The 13,308-nt window shown below is 38.9% G+C and overlaps 1 protein-coding gene across 12 annotated transcripts in view; it reads left to right on the plus strand.

The window, feature by feature from the left end:
• Positions 1 to 13,308, plus strand: part of LOC136840949 (tripartite motif-containing protein 3-like) — an 882,756-nt gene that overhangs the window by 836,170 nt on the left and 33,278 nt on the right. For 6 of the 12 annotated variants that reach the window (XM_067107922.1, XM_067107921.1, XM_067107923.1 and 3 more), the window contains 7 exons: positions 174 to 360; positions 687 to 873; positions 1,018 to 1,132; positions 1,692 to 2,117; positions 4,385 to 4,408; positions 4,937 to 5,080; positions 5,238 to 5,338. In XM_067107922.1, the coding sequence (XP_066964023.1) occupies positions 174 to 360; positions 687 to 873; positions 1,018 to 1,132; positions 1,692 to 2,117; positions 4,385 to 4,408; positions 4,937 to 5,080; positions 5,238 to 5,338 (1,184 nt within the window). The remainder of the gene's footprint in view (positions 1 to 173; positions 361 to 686; positions 874 to 1,017; positions 1,133 to 1,691; positions 2,118 to 4,384; positions 4,409 to 4,936; positions 5,081 to 5,237; positions 5,339 to 13,308) is intronic. The other 6 variants (XM_067107925.1, XM_067107924.1, XM_067107929.1 and 3 more) reach the window with 1 other exon arrangement.

Here is a 13,308-nt window from a genome sequence, read left to right on the forward strand (position 1 = left end):
ACAGAGATTTGGGAGGTTCCTATGTACTTTTAATATCTTCTAGAACTGTCTTCAGAAGAAATTAATCTTAAAACGTATCTCCAGTAATGCCTTTGTTAGGAAAAGAATTTATTTGTTCTTGTCACCATGATAAGTTTCAATAAGTATTTTTAGATTACACTGACTTATTTCAGTTACCATGTGTGAAGGAATCCATCTGTGATATTCAAGATGTGAGTCGCAACCTGAGAGAGAAGAGGACAGAGGCTGAAAAGGAAATCCGAAGGTGTTTTGATATCCTTCATGAACTATTGGATAAGAGACAAACAACCCTCATCAATTCACTCAACACTATTGAGTCAGAAAAACAGCAGACACTAGGTAACTGCAGATTTCCTTGTAAATGTGTCACTTTAGTTTGTTATAATGTGTACCTTGATTAGAAGTTAAAATTGTAATTATTTTGATTTAAATAAGGTAATTTGAAACAGTATATATTTAGAGACGTGATAGGGAGCTATAAATAGTGTGTAAAAAATGCTATTTTAAAATGAATTTTTAGACAAAAAATTAAGGTAAACGAATACAGTTTTGTAAAGCAAAAGATTAAAAATAACCATTCTCATTTATTATGTTATTGATATAACAATTAACAGAAGAATATTTTAGTTAGTGTTCTAGGTTTCTGACTAGTAACATTTTTTCAGATAACCAGAAAGAAGAACTGGAAGCATGGGTATGTGGAGTGGAAAGTGGATGCGAGTTTGTTGAGAAAGCCTTGGCACACTGCCCTGCAATGGAAGTAGTTCTTGTCAGGAAACAACTTGGTGAGAGACTCATGGATTATGCAAACATGAATGTTCCTCCAGCTCCGCGTGAAAATAGTCACCTAAAGTGAGTAGAAATGTTGTAGATTGGTCTTTGAGTGGCATTAAGTAATGTTTAAAGGCAAATATCTGGATGCAAGGGTTTGCTTACCTAACTTCCATTAACTGTGTGTATGATGGCAGTGGATGTCATAAAAATTTTTTGTTGCAGGTTTGTGGTAGGCAACATTGACCCCTTGAAGACTGCCTTCCTTCATGTGGGAAGTATTCAGAGCAACAGCGCTGTGCCTCACCAGACAAGTGCCACTGGAGAATCTCTTAGACAGGTCAGAACAACAGATAGTTTCTTCTCGTTTTTATTGATTTACAAAATGTAGCTCATGCTATGCTGCGTACTTTGGTGGGTAATACTCTAGTGGTTTATATGTTTCACTTAAAAATTTGACTAATGGTGTGTCATTGTCATTAAACATTACTGTTTTGACTGTGGTGCCATAATTTTTATTTGGGTTATGAATCCAATGTTCATTTTACTTGGACTGTAAGTTAAAAAACAAAAGGGCGTACAAGCTCCATAATGTAAGACATTTTGGAAAAGTACTAATTCTGCATCCTTATTTGTATATAGATATGCTCTACTGTTAAGAGGGAAAATTTCCAGGCTTCCCAAATGCTTTTTGTCCCAGAAGTTACAGTCCCATCAGTTGCAAGTCACTTTCTTTACTCAAGTGCTGAAGATGTTTTGCATTGTATTCTTGTCTATTACTTTCAGTCTTCTTTTCAAATTAATTGAAGGGATTCACTACTTTAGCAGATGAAAATAGGTGCAATATACATGGTACTTCTGAGACTTCATAACATTTATGGAGCCTACGTCTATTTCAGGTAACTGTGGGCCGTCAAGCCATCGTAACAGTAGTGACTAGGGATCATAAAGGAGAGAAAGCATCTTGTGGTGGTGCTGAAGTTACTGCAGCTATTTCTCGCACAAGTTTAACGGTGACTCGTCATGGTTCAAGCTCACCGCGGGCTTCATCTCTTTCTCCACGAGCTTCAAGTAAAAGCCCAAGTGGGTCTCGAGAAGAGCTCTGCCAACCTCAGGTGCTTGATCTAAATAATGGGACATATGAAGTGGCCTTCACAGTTCATGGAGAAGGAACCTATTGTTTGGAGGTGCTCTTGTATGGTCACTCTATCAGTGGCAGCCCATTCAGCATTGCTGCCATACCACCTTTGGAGGAGGACAGTGGTAGCAGTCAGCGATCTGTCCCTCCGCACACATTAGCTAGACAGCAGTCGCACTCAACACAGGTAAGCTAGTTTATTTAAATTTATTTTAAGGCAATTAAGGACATCACTTCAAGATTTATAATTTAAAGATGAAGTACAGTAGTTACTATTGCGCTTCTTGTGGTCAAACTTTTTCATTTTATCATTTTTGCTGTTGCTGTTAATATACTTCATAAACAGATGATATGCTTCAGTATATGATGCAATAGACTTGTTACCTCATTGAAGTTCTTAAAAGTTTTTTTCTGGAAATTGTAATGGAAATTTCATCCAAACATATAGCATATTTTTTAGTAACCTCTAAATTCTTACCAAAGTAATAATATTGTGCAAAGTGATCAGAATTTCTTTATTGTTGAAATAATCTCTTCTACACAAAGAATGCTATGGACTTGATTTTACTTTCATTTCTTGTGGTTTCTGGATTTACTGCTTTATTTGCTTTGTTCTAAGCAAATTACAGTATTAACATTTACATGAATTTTTATGGTAATTTGCTATCAAAGTCATTATCATTCAAGGGAATAGCTATTGCTTAAACATTTAAGTAACAAAAACATTATATATTGCACTACTGTATAAATCATTCACCATTCATAAATAGATTGTGCAGTTTGTATGGTGCAAATAAACAGTTGATGATAACACCAGCCAGAGGGGAGGGGCATGCCCTTGGTTTGATTCACTTTGCTTAGTGGCAGGCTTCCCCTCCAAAGGTGACTTTTTGCATCTGACTGCCACTTTGTTCTTGAACTTCAAATTATGATGTACTGTATTATGATATACTTGAGCTAACTTGCCTTCCTAATATGGATTTGGTTCTGAAGTCACATAAAATTATTCCATACTTATATTATTTTTTTACCTATTTGCCAACACTGAACACACTAAGGCAGTGGGTGTGACAGGTTACCTTTTGTGCCAACAGGGGTACGTCAGAGGACAAACTGAGCTATGTGAAAGTGAAGGTTCAAGAGATTAGAGCCCGCTCTTCTTCAGAAGGCTTTAAAATATATTAAATATCTTCTTATTAGGCTTTAAAATATATTAAATATCTTACGTCTTAGAAGCAAGAACCTGATGGTGTCAGCCTATTTACACAAATTAAAAGGATATGGCACATAAATGTTTTGATTTGCTCTTACTGGGACTGGTTGTTGGGGTGGGCCAAGTTTTATCCATGGAGGAAGATACTGAGGAGTCTTCATCCTTCATTTACTCTTAATTTATCTTCTGCTTATTCATGGCTTTGAGAGAAATAGTCTCCCAAGAGACTACATGATAAGTGGATGTAGACAGTGCAAGCACATTATTTCCAGGTACGTCTTTGCAGCTACTGTAAGTGATCCTTTGAGCTCTTTAAGGCTTGGCCTCTGTCTCATACAGCCCACACGTGCTCACCTGGATTCTTGCGAAACTTGAAAATACTCTAGGTCACTCATCTTTTTGGCCTCCCACCTGACTTGCGATTCGTAACTACGAGACAAATTTTTTATAACACAAAACTTAATTATTTTATTGAGACCCATCAATTACATATTAATTTCCCACAACTGGGTGGTGCAGGAACTGACAACTCTTCTGTCCGACACTGTAGACCTCAAATTAGGGTCTTATATGATTGGTGGGTTTCCACTATAAAAACTCAAGTTATTCATTCAAGGGAACCTCAGCAGTGTGAAGTACAGTTATGAGTGCTGAATTCACCTTAATAAAATACCATACTAGCATATTGAAGTGTTTAGAAAAAGATTTATGTACTTCAGTCTTATTGCATGTTATAGTATTCAAGAACTATTTTCTTTCTAAGAAATTTTAAATCAATTTCATTACAATGGGGGTTCACTTTTGTCAGCTGCTGCAAATAGATAATGACAAGTTGTCTGATAATCTGTACCACTGCATGACTGTTTCTTTAGTTAATTTTATACTGTGCAAAAAACTGAAAATCAATAATGATAGTAACCTGGTTAGGATTTTTATGTACATAACTAAACTGTGAAACTCTTAACCTCTTTTTATGTTTTGATGTCTCATATGCCTCAATGTTTGAGACGTGTAGATCATCATGAAAACAGAATCTCATAAAGCTATATAGTAATAAATTTTAAAAGTTTCTCTTAGTTGTCAAATCCAAGTCTGATTAGCTTAAACATTTGTTTCTTTGGGAATTATTCTCAACAGCACTCATTAAGTTGGTTTGTGTTTTTATTTTGTCTATAATTTTTTTTGGATGTTTTTTTATTAATAATCTTTCGTTTTACCCTTAATGTCATGCCACTATTCAGGAGTATCTTTTTACTGCACTTAAGGTACACCACTCCTTCTCAGTTATGTTTTTGTTGCTTGGTAAACTTGACTTTCATCCACGTATATCCTGTAAATTTGCAGTACTGTACTTGAAATAGTGTTTTGGATGTATTCTTTCATGAGATTCATACAGCTACCCTTTACACCCAAAATTACTTTTATTGCTGGTACATAACATTCCTTTTAGTTTTCATTCCCTGTTACAGTATATTGTATGTCTTCTCACACACTGAGTCTTGAATATTGGTTCACATTTATTTTCTGTGAATTCATAGTACAGTACTCGAGATTCAGTTGCAGATGTATCCCTTTCATATTTCCTCTTTTATGTCTGAAAATCTTTTTATTATTTTTGAAACCTAGCCATTTGTTTTCTGAAAAGTTTTCTTTCTCACCTGTTACTTAATGCTTGTCATTTGTATTAAATATGAATTCCATTGTTTTTACTTCAGATTAATTCAGGTTCTGTCTTTTTTAATGAACAAAATTTATACTAATGAAAATATTTGGATTGGCTTTAATTCATCCAGGTGACATCTAGAGCATCTCGAGCATCTAGACGACCACTGTCTCATCGTTCATCATGCTCCAGGCGCACAAATCCCATAGAAGATGACATGTTGCTAAGGGTTGGACGAAGGGGACGCAACAGAGGAGAATTTGTCAATCCTCAGGTATAAAATACTGTACTTGTTTCTGTGAAAATAACGCTCATACTGGTGTACACAATACATAATCGTCAGTGAAAGTAAATGTAACATTGAAAGAAATCACCAACCTAACCTTCCATTTCAGGTACAGTATTTGACTCAGTCTTTTTATTTTTTATAGGGCATTGCATACAATGCTATTAAGGATGGCCGCATAGCAGTCGCTGACTCAAATAATCAGTGCATCCAAGTATTTACACTAGCTGGAGAGTGCAAGCTAAGGTAACTGAAATATGCTGTCATTTAGCACATCTACATCCAGTGATTCACCAGGGTTACCACTTTGTATGGGGTTTGTTGAGACTGGGAAAAATATAGATATTGTACCTTTATAGATATCCCACTCTCCTGTTGGTAGCTTGAACACTGCTAAGTTGCATACCTTTTGGGAAAAACCTTGGAAGTCATCAGTTACAAATGTTATTAACATCATCTCCCATCATTGCCTATTTTCACCTTTATTCTGCAGTATATTGCTAGTCCAAACTGGTACCTTGCTCATACATGTATCTTACTGTACTGTAATGAATTCACCTTTCTGCTTCAGGGTAATTTAATTTCCTAGCCATAATGTACAGTTCTGTTGTCTCGCTCGTTCAATGAGTTGAAGAAAAACAGATTCCTCATAAAGGTCCCTAGAGAAGGGGTTAGAGTGTAATAAGGAGGTTACATTGGGAGTGACATATTGGCGCCCACCAATGTTTCCTTTCGAGCCTTTATGCAACGCTCCAGAAAATCATAGAGTGCTTTCCATAGGGTTCGCATACAGCAGTGAACACTGTTCTAGAAGATTGTGGAAGCCGCCAAATGGAAACTTCCTGATAGTAGTAGTTATAATATTGAGGAGGTGGAGCCTAGCATGAAATTCAGCCAAGGCTGTCCCATCTGGGATTTTTCTCATAGGGGTCCTAAATTGCTGAATAGCCATGTCCAGAAGGAGCTTTTTCCTCTAAAAAGGAAGGACAAGTGTTGCCCAATCCTTAGTAGAATTATTAGGTACTGGAATGGGGGAGGCAAATGGCTTTATTTCTGCCATTGACTCTCACTTCCCAGTTACCACAGAATTCTGAAACTCTGCCTTCACATGACTGATTGCTTTAAAAGTGAAGGGACAGAAGGCTGAGGGCACCCATCACATGGGGGGGGGGGGCTAGGTGGGGCCAAGATATTTTTTGGGGGCCAAAGAAAATTACACAAAACTAATGTACCAATTCTGTAATTAGTAAAATATACTATTCTCGAATGTATAGACACTATCCATCTGAATGAAGGAAAATACAGTAATAGTATTAGTAATTAGTAAACTTGTATTTGAAATCATAGAGCTCAATTTTCTATTAATTTTCAACTCTTACTATATGCAGATGTATCAAATACTGTACTGTAAAGTAAATTTCCTCATAAACTTTTCAACACTAGCCTAATTTCTATTATAAAGTTTTTAATTTTCAACTATAGTATAATATCCTTGTCAAGTAAACATATCAAAATAGTGCATATCATCAATAACACGAGAGACTTATGACCCTCCAAAATCTCTTAAAAACTTCAACCTATCCCATTCTCTCCTCTTCATCTCCTCTACCTGGAAATTAACTCTAAGCAGCAGTAGCAAATTGCATTAAAAACCTACAACTATAATTCTGCTTTTGACCTCAAAAAAGGTTTCTAAAATGGCTTTCATTGCTGTATTCGTTCTTAAGATAACCGTCTCCTTCGGTGGTTTCTGAATGCCTATTGAAGGAGGGACTAAGTGCCATTCAGTACTGTTGGGAAAAGCTGCTGTCCAGAAATTCTACATGTTCAAATTCAATCATAGTTTTCCTTTCATTAATAAGGTATTTGCCATCAGGTGAAAGGATACACATAGAGGTGTTGCACCAAGGGTTATCAGTATCATCAGGGGCGGTTATTGGAGCCTATACTACCCTTGATTTGAAGTTTTATAGCCCAAACTGGCCATATTATTGCTACCAGCCAGAGCTCTGGAAGTGGATAAGCTGTCTTTTAATACAGTACCTGTTCCATTTACAGTGGGGATATAGACAACTTATTCAACTTCTTTTTGGGCTTAAGATTTATATTACCCCTGCTTCCCATGACTCAAGTTTTTTTGGTACAAGAACCAGTCTCTGCCGGGGCAGACTGTGCAGCCACTTTATTCTCTCATTTAAAAGCTCCTTTGAGGACGAACAGTGGCTACACTAGCAAAAAATTAATTTTAACATTTTCATAAGTTGGAAGTTATCTCAAACTTATGTTTTTAGTCATCAGTAAAAATAAAAGAGTATCCTTTGTAACAAATTTTTGTTTGCTCCTACAGAAATACAAACCATCACCTTTTCTGTAGGAGTATCCTTCAGCACAAGTCAGGAGACAAACATTGAACTTGGTAACAAGGTTATTATCAGGTGGTTTACAAGGTTAGTGGGGAAATACCCTCACTAACCTACTGTCTCATGCAATTTTTCATAGGCCATTTTACAGAGTGGGCATTCACTCCACTCACTCTCTACTGTCATTAAACTGTTTGGCTTGGTTGCATATTTGCACTCATTGTGTGTTTTTTATGTTTTTGGGGGTTTGTAGTGACATAGTAGGTCCTCGACTTACAGCGGGGGATCCGTTCCAGTGCCGCACTGTAAGTTGATTTCTGCCATAAGTCGGTGTTTTACCATTATCGGTGCTTTAACTGTGCTTACGCTGCCGTAACTTGATGTTTGGCGCCATAACTTGATGTTGTTTCAAGTTGCAGTGCCGTAAGTGCCGTTAACTTAATGCCTATTCATGCTGCAAGTGCCGTCAACAGCGCTTACAGCGCCATAACTTGATGCAACATCAAGTTTATGAAAAAGTGCCGTAAGATCGAATCCACTGTAAGTTGTTGGCGTATTGTACCACTTTGGAGAAAAAACAAGACCAGAGACAGTGTGAGGGACTTGGGCAGCCTTGCGCGCACTTCATGTTCCATCCTAAGTATCAGTCCTTATAAGAATTGTTCCTTTTACAGGGAGAAATAGTACACCCATATTTTTCCCTTGTAAGGCGTGCACTGGTTGGTCTTCCTGTCAGTGGGAGAAGTATGGTAGGAAACGGGAAGATAGGAAGCATTTGCTGGCCTAATTCCTTCCTCCATGCTCCTGTTATAGCTATCTGGCTGCCTTGTGCGAGTGCTACTACCCTTTGGTCTGGAAAGGGAGAGAGGGTACTAACTGTAAGGTGCCTACCACTCTCTTTCTTCTAATGACAATTCGGGTGCCAAGGCCAGTGTCTCCCCCACTAAGGCCTGACCAAAGCACCCCATTTGCCTTCCAACACTCCTACTAATAACACTGACATTCCAGTTAAGCATTGTTGTCTGTGGTATACCAGCAAAAGATTTGGCTTACCACAACTTTCCTGGGAGCCTGTCTTTCATAGGATTTTTGGGCAAAGAGGAGGATTCTGATTCTGCTGCAGCTTTGGGACTTGATAAAGATGGGGATCCCCCTATGATAAAAGATGGGGCTCTCCCTATAGCAATTGTGCTTCCCCAAGCAAACCCTCTTGCTTCTTTGGAGTGGCAACAATGACGTTATCAGCCTTGATCTATCCTTCAAGCGTTGGAGACAAGCAAGGCACTTAGCATTCATGATGTTCCCCATCCTCATCAAGTCTGCTTTCCTCCTCTTCGTTCTTGACTTCCCCTCCTGTTGCAGGAGGAAGAAAAAGTCCAAGAAGGCCACTCATACAAAGTCCCTTGGGGCTCCAAACAAGTGCTCTCCCCAGTCTAAGGGGGGGTTGGGGGGCAGTAGCTCACAACCACCAACAGGCAATCATAAACTCTCTGATCTGCGGGTCAGAGTTCCTTGTCTAGTAGGCTGAGTGAGCTCCTTACCTGCCGCTTATGCGCTAGATGATATTTTACATCCCAGAGGACATGGCGACTAATTCAGCATTGGACCTGTCAGTCTGCAGGCTGACATATGACCTGGAGAGACTGCCAAGACCCATAGCCTTTTCTAATTCTGAGTCTGATGCCATGGCCTAACACATCAGCAGGTTCAACCGTCACTGATGTCTAATCTCAGGATCAGAGGGTAAAGTTCAGGATGTTGATGGTGTTGGGGGAGAAAGGCTCTTACTTTCCTATTGCACCAGAGTTCCAACCTTTGGGTGAACCAAGGATTAAGAAGGTGGGACAGGTACCTTCCCTCTCCTCAAGAGAGGTTTCCTGTGAGATTTGTCTCACTCCTAGGGACACTTCATTGTTGGGCTTGCTGTTGCTCTAAAAGTCATATGGAGCCAGCAGTGGAGAAAAGAAGAACAGTCTCTCAGGACTCTTTGCTTCACCATATGCCATGTCTTTCAAATCCTCTGTGTAGCCAGGATCTGGGTGTGAGGAAGCCTGCGGCTCCTAAACCCAAGTTGATAGCCATTCTTCTTCCTCAAGATAGGGAAGGGAGCCTTCCTTTGCCCTCTTCTCCCAGCCAAGGCAAAGAAAGGAGGGAAGGGAAAGAAGAAAGGAGGGGGTCATTGAGGATGGCAGTCCCCCTCCTCGGCTGCCAATAGTAGGGGGATGCCTGTCTGGTCACTGTGCAATGTTGCATAGACAAAGGATAAACTCCTTGGTAATCTCAGTTCTCCTGGACAGTTTAGTTCTTTCAAGGACTGCCCCCTTTCCCTTACTCAGTCACTGATATTAATCTGGATGTACCCTCTAGGTTCTCCAAAATCTCTTGCTAGGTGAAGGTGGAGGCAATGATGGGGACAGATGCTATAGAACAATGGCTCTCGACACATTTCAGTTAATGGACCACTAGTCCATTAAGAAAAATATTGTGGGCTATTTTTTTTTGTAATAAATAAAACATAGTAAACACTTTAGTTAGAAATATATTTCTTACACAAAAATTACAAATTGCATTGAGAAAATTATACAAAATTGTTGAGTTATGGAGATAACCACCATTTTGGTTACATTTTTCTCTTCAATCAGACTTTTGGATTCTCTTTTCACTGACAACCTTGCTCCAAATTGTTTCAAACACTATTAATATTATTTGCAATGAATCTTGCCTACTGCTGAAGGTAGCTTATATCTTCGCGTCATTAGGTGCAATCAGCATACAAAATAAAATATCACTAGGCTAACCCACTAGGACTGTCTCTGTAATCACCTGTTTCCCACCAGGTGGCACTGGAATGTTTATGTTCTTGTGATAATTCTTCATGCCATGTCCTTATGCAGATGGTGTAAATCGGCGTTAGTAATAATTTTGATGATTTCTTGCTAATTTTATCCTGTATGGTATTGTGTTTGTTTTCTGTTTTAGCATTATGTCATCTACAACAAGCAGAGATAAAAGCATTAAGCTGTATAGGAAAGAATTTGTGGAATCCGAATGTTTCAGTTCTGCAGGATGACCACATAGCCTATGTTACCCAAGCTGTTGAGGCACGAGTGTGGTTTTCTTGATGTGAAGATAATAAGGAGTGATCTGATGAGAAGATGAAAATTTTGTGCAGTATCGGAAGATGCTAGAGGCCAATAGATTACATAGACAATTCGTTAGAGTACACCAGAAGCCTACTCAGTCTTTTCCTTTTGTCTTCTGGTGTTGCTTCTCGCCCTCCTCCATTAGCCTACCTGGTAGCCTAAGTAATTTCTCTCTCACTCCTTCTACTCTGCCTTCTTTTGCTCCCAGTGTGGTTCAGGAGAAAAAATATTAAGTAATTGGGATACATATATTCTTTTATTTTATTATGGTTAGAAATCTGACTATATATTAGGGTGAGGATCAACTCCCCTCCCCATGGTGATTGATGATTGACATTTTTTGGTTTCCCCCACAAGAGAGAAGTTGTTGGAGCCTTGGAGTCTGTATGTAGCCTGCCCTCTGGACTGACCTGGGTCTGTTGGTCTTCTCTGCAAACAGGGAACCATGGTAGTAGATGTTCCTCATCTTCTTCCATTCAGGAAAGACCTTTTCAGACAGTCTTATCCATCAAACCTTCACATGCTCAATCTAATGGCGTGGGGATTGTCATTGTCCGTTATGAGCTAAGGGCATTTCTAGCAATCTTTAAGTCTAAAAGGCCATCCACTGTTCAACTTGTGCATCAATAACAGTGGTCAGTTTATTGATCTTGATGCTTGTCCACAGTGACATCCAGCACCCATTCAATAGATAGCCTGATTTAAGTCCTGCCAGTATCTCAGGTACGCAAAGCAGTTTTCTGTCACAGCGATCAAAGGATACTGCTTTACATTGCATTCAATTCTGCATCATGCTGACTGGAATGTAACTCAAGATTCAAAGTCTGAAGGGGTTTTCTTCCTTTTGTGCTGGAAATTTCAATCTTCCTATGGTTTACGATGAAATTTAGACATAGTCCTCCAGATTTTAACATAACCTCAGTTTGAGCCTTATGATAAAGCATCACATAAGAACTTTGAAGACACCTTTCTTTTAGCACTTGCTGCAGTAAAGTGTTAGTTAGCTTCAACCCCTTTCTTGTATGTGGGCTTTGTTCTAGTGGCAACCTCTCTCTTTTCTTTCATTGCTTAGAAGAAAAGATATAGAAGTGAAAACCCTTCTCAGATTTGTGACAGTGCCTAATTCAACTACTTTGGTAAGCAATGCTGAAGCGGCTGTCTTATGTCCAGTTAGAACTCTTAAGGGTTTATATTTGTGAGCTTTAAGCCCTTTCTTATATGTGGGCTTTGTTCTAGTGGCAACCTCTCCTTTTACCATTCCCAGATTTTTGACAGTGGGTGGTCATGAAGATTTCCGTCACCTATTGGGAAACTGGTGATTACAGACAGTCTTAGTGGGTTAGCCATGCAATATTTTTTATTTTGTATGCCAATCACACCTAATGGCACGAAGATATAAGCTAACTTTAACAGTAGGTAAGTATCCAAATAATTAATTTTATCATAAAAATTATCATGCTTCTACAGTTAAGGGAGGAGTGATTATTGGAAAGGGTTATGTGAGGTGCCAAGCACTATTTTGAATTTTCATCACAGCCTGGGTACAAATATTGGATGACAAATGTTCTAGGAAAGGGCCTGGTGCTACAATTGTCATTATATATCTTAAATGGGAATAATAAAAGTAAATAAATGGTCAATTGTTTATTTCGATAAAATTTTTATTACTGCATTTTCAATAAACATAAAAATATATGTACCAATCTTGAATTTGCTACCAAATAAAGGATTTTGACAAAGGAAAAATCTATTTCTGGAGAGGGGCCCGTGTCACCCGGTGAAAAAGTCCATTCAGCACTTATTTCTGGGTAATTCCGTTGCTAGATACCAGAGAAAGCTAAATGAAATGCTGGAGTTACTACCCCCAGAGCGAGCTCCACTAGATGGAGTCGTGTATGGAAAAGGGTGAACTACAAAAACACGGAACCTTATCCTATAGAGATTCCCAATGTCAAAAGTCCCAATGAGAGAGGTGCCGATACAAGCCCATGCACTACTCGCGGACTGTATACAAGGCAACACTAGCCGCATTCCATGTTAGCACCCACCCCACTAGAATGAAGTTTACCATGGGAGGAGAGAATGAAAAACAGGGTGGGTCACCCGGGTGACACGGGCCCTCTCCAGAAATAGATTTTTCCTTTGTCAAAATCCTTTTTCTGGATCGGGGTCCCGTGTCACCCGGTGAAATAATAACAGAGAAATAAACATCATTCTTATGCTATTAAAGACTTAAATAGAGACATTGAAAACTAGGAGAATTCTACCCTGAACATTAGTAAGGTCCTCTAAATTCATGTAATGAAAATAATGTAAGTGGTCACCGTCTAAGATCATGAGCTTAGAATAGCACCTGAATAGGCTTGTATTAAGAAAATACTTCCTGCCTAATAGCAGACCCAATGACAGTACCGTGGCCCAGCAAAAAACTCAAGACCACTATTGGTCCATGGACCACCAGTCGAGATCCACTGCTATACAAGCTGTAAAACACCAGTCCCTGGGGTTTTTACAATCACATTTTCCTGGTAGAGAAGACAACTTCACCACTGAACGACTGTGTTTGTGTTACAGACTTTTTTCAGAACTGGAACTTCATGTTCTGTGCTAGATTCCATCAGAGAGGGCACCTTCATGCTTTTGATAAATTGGAAGGACTTGTACTTTCAAGTATACCTATCCAACAGAACTCTCTAAGTATCTCCACTTGGTA

This window comes from Macrobrachium rosenbergii, chromosome 8, assembly GCF_040412425.1.
Source record: "Macrobrachium rosenbergii isolate ZJJX-2024 chromosome 8, ASM4041242v1, whole genome shotgun sequence".
Classification (NCBI taxonomy): Eukaryota; Metazoa; Arthropoda; class Malacostraca; order Decapoda; family Palaemonidae; genus Macrobrachium; species Macrobrachium rosenbergii.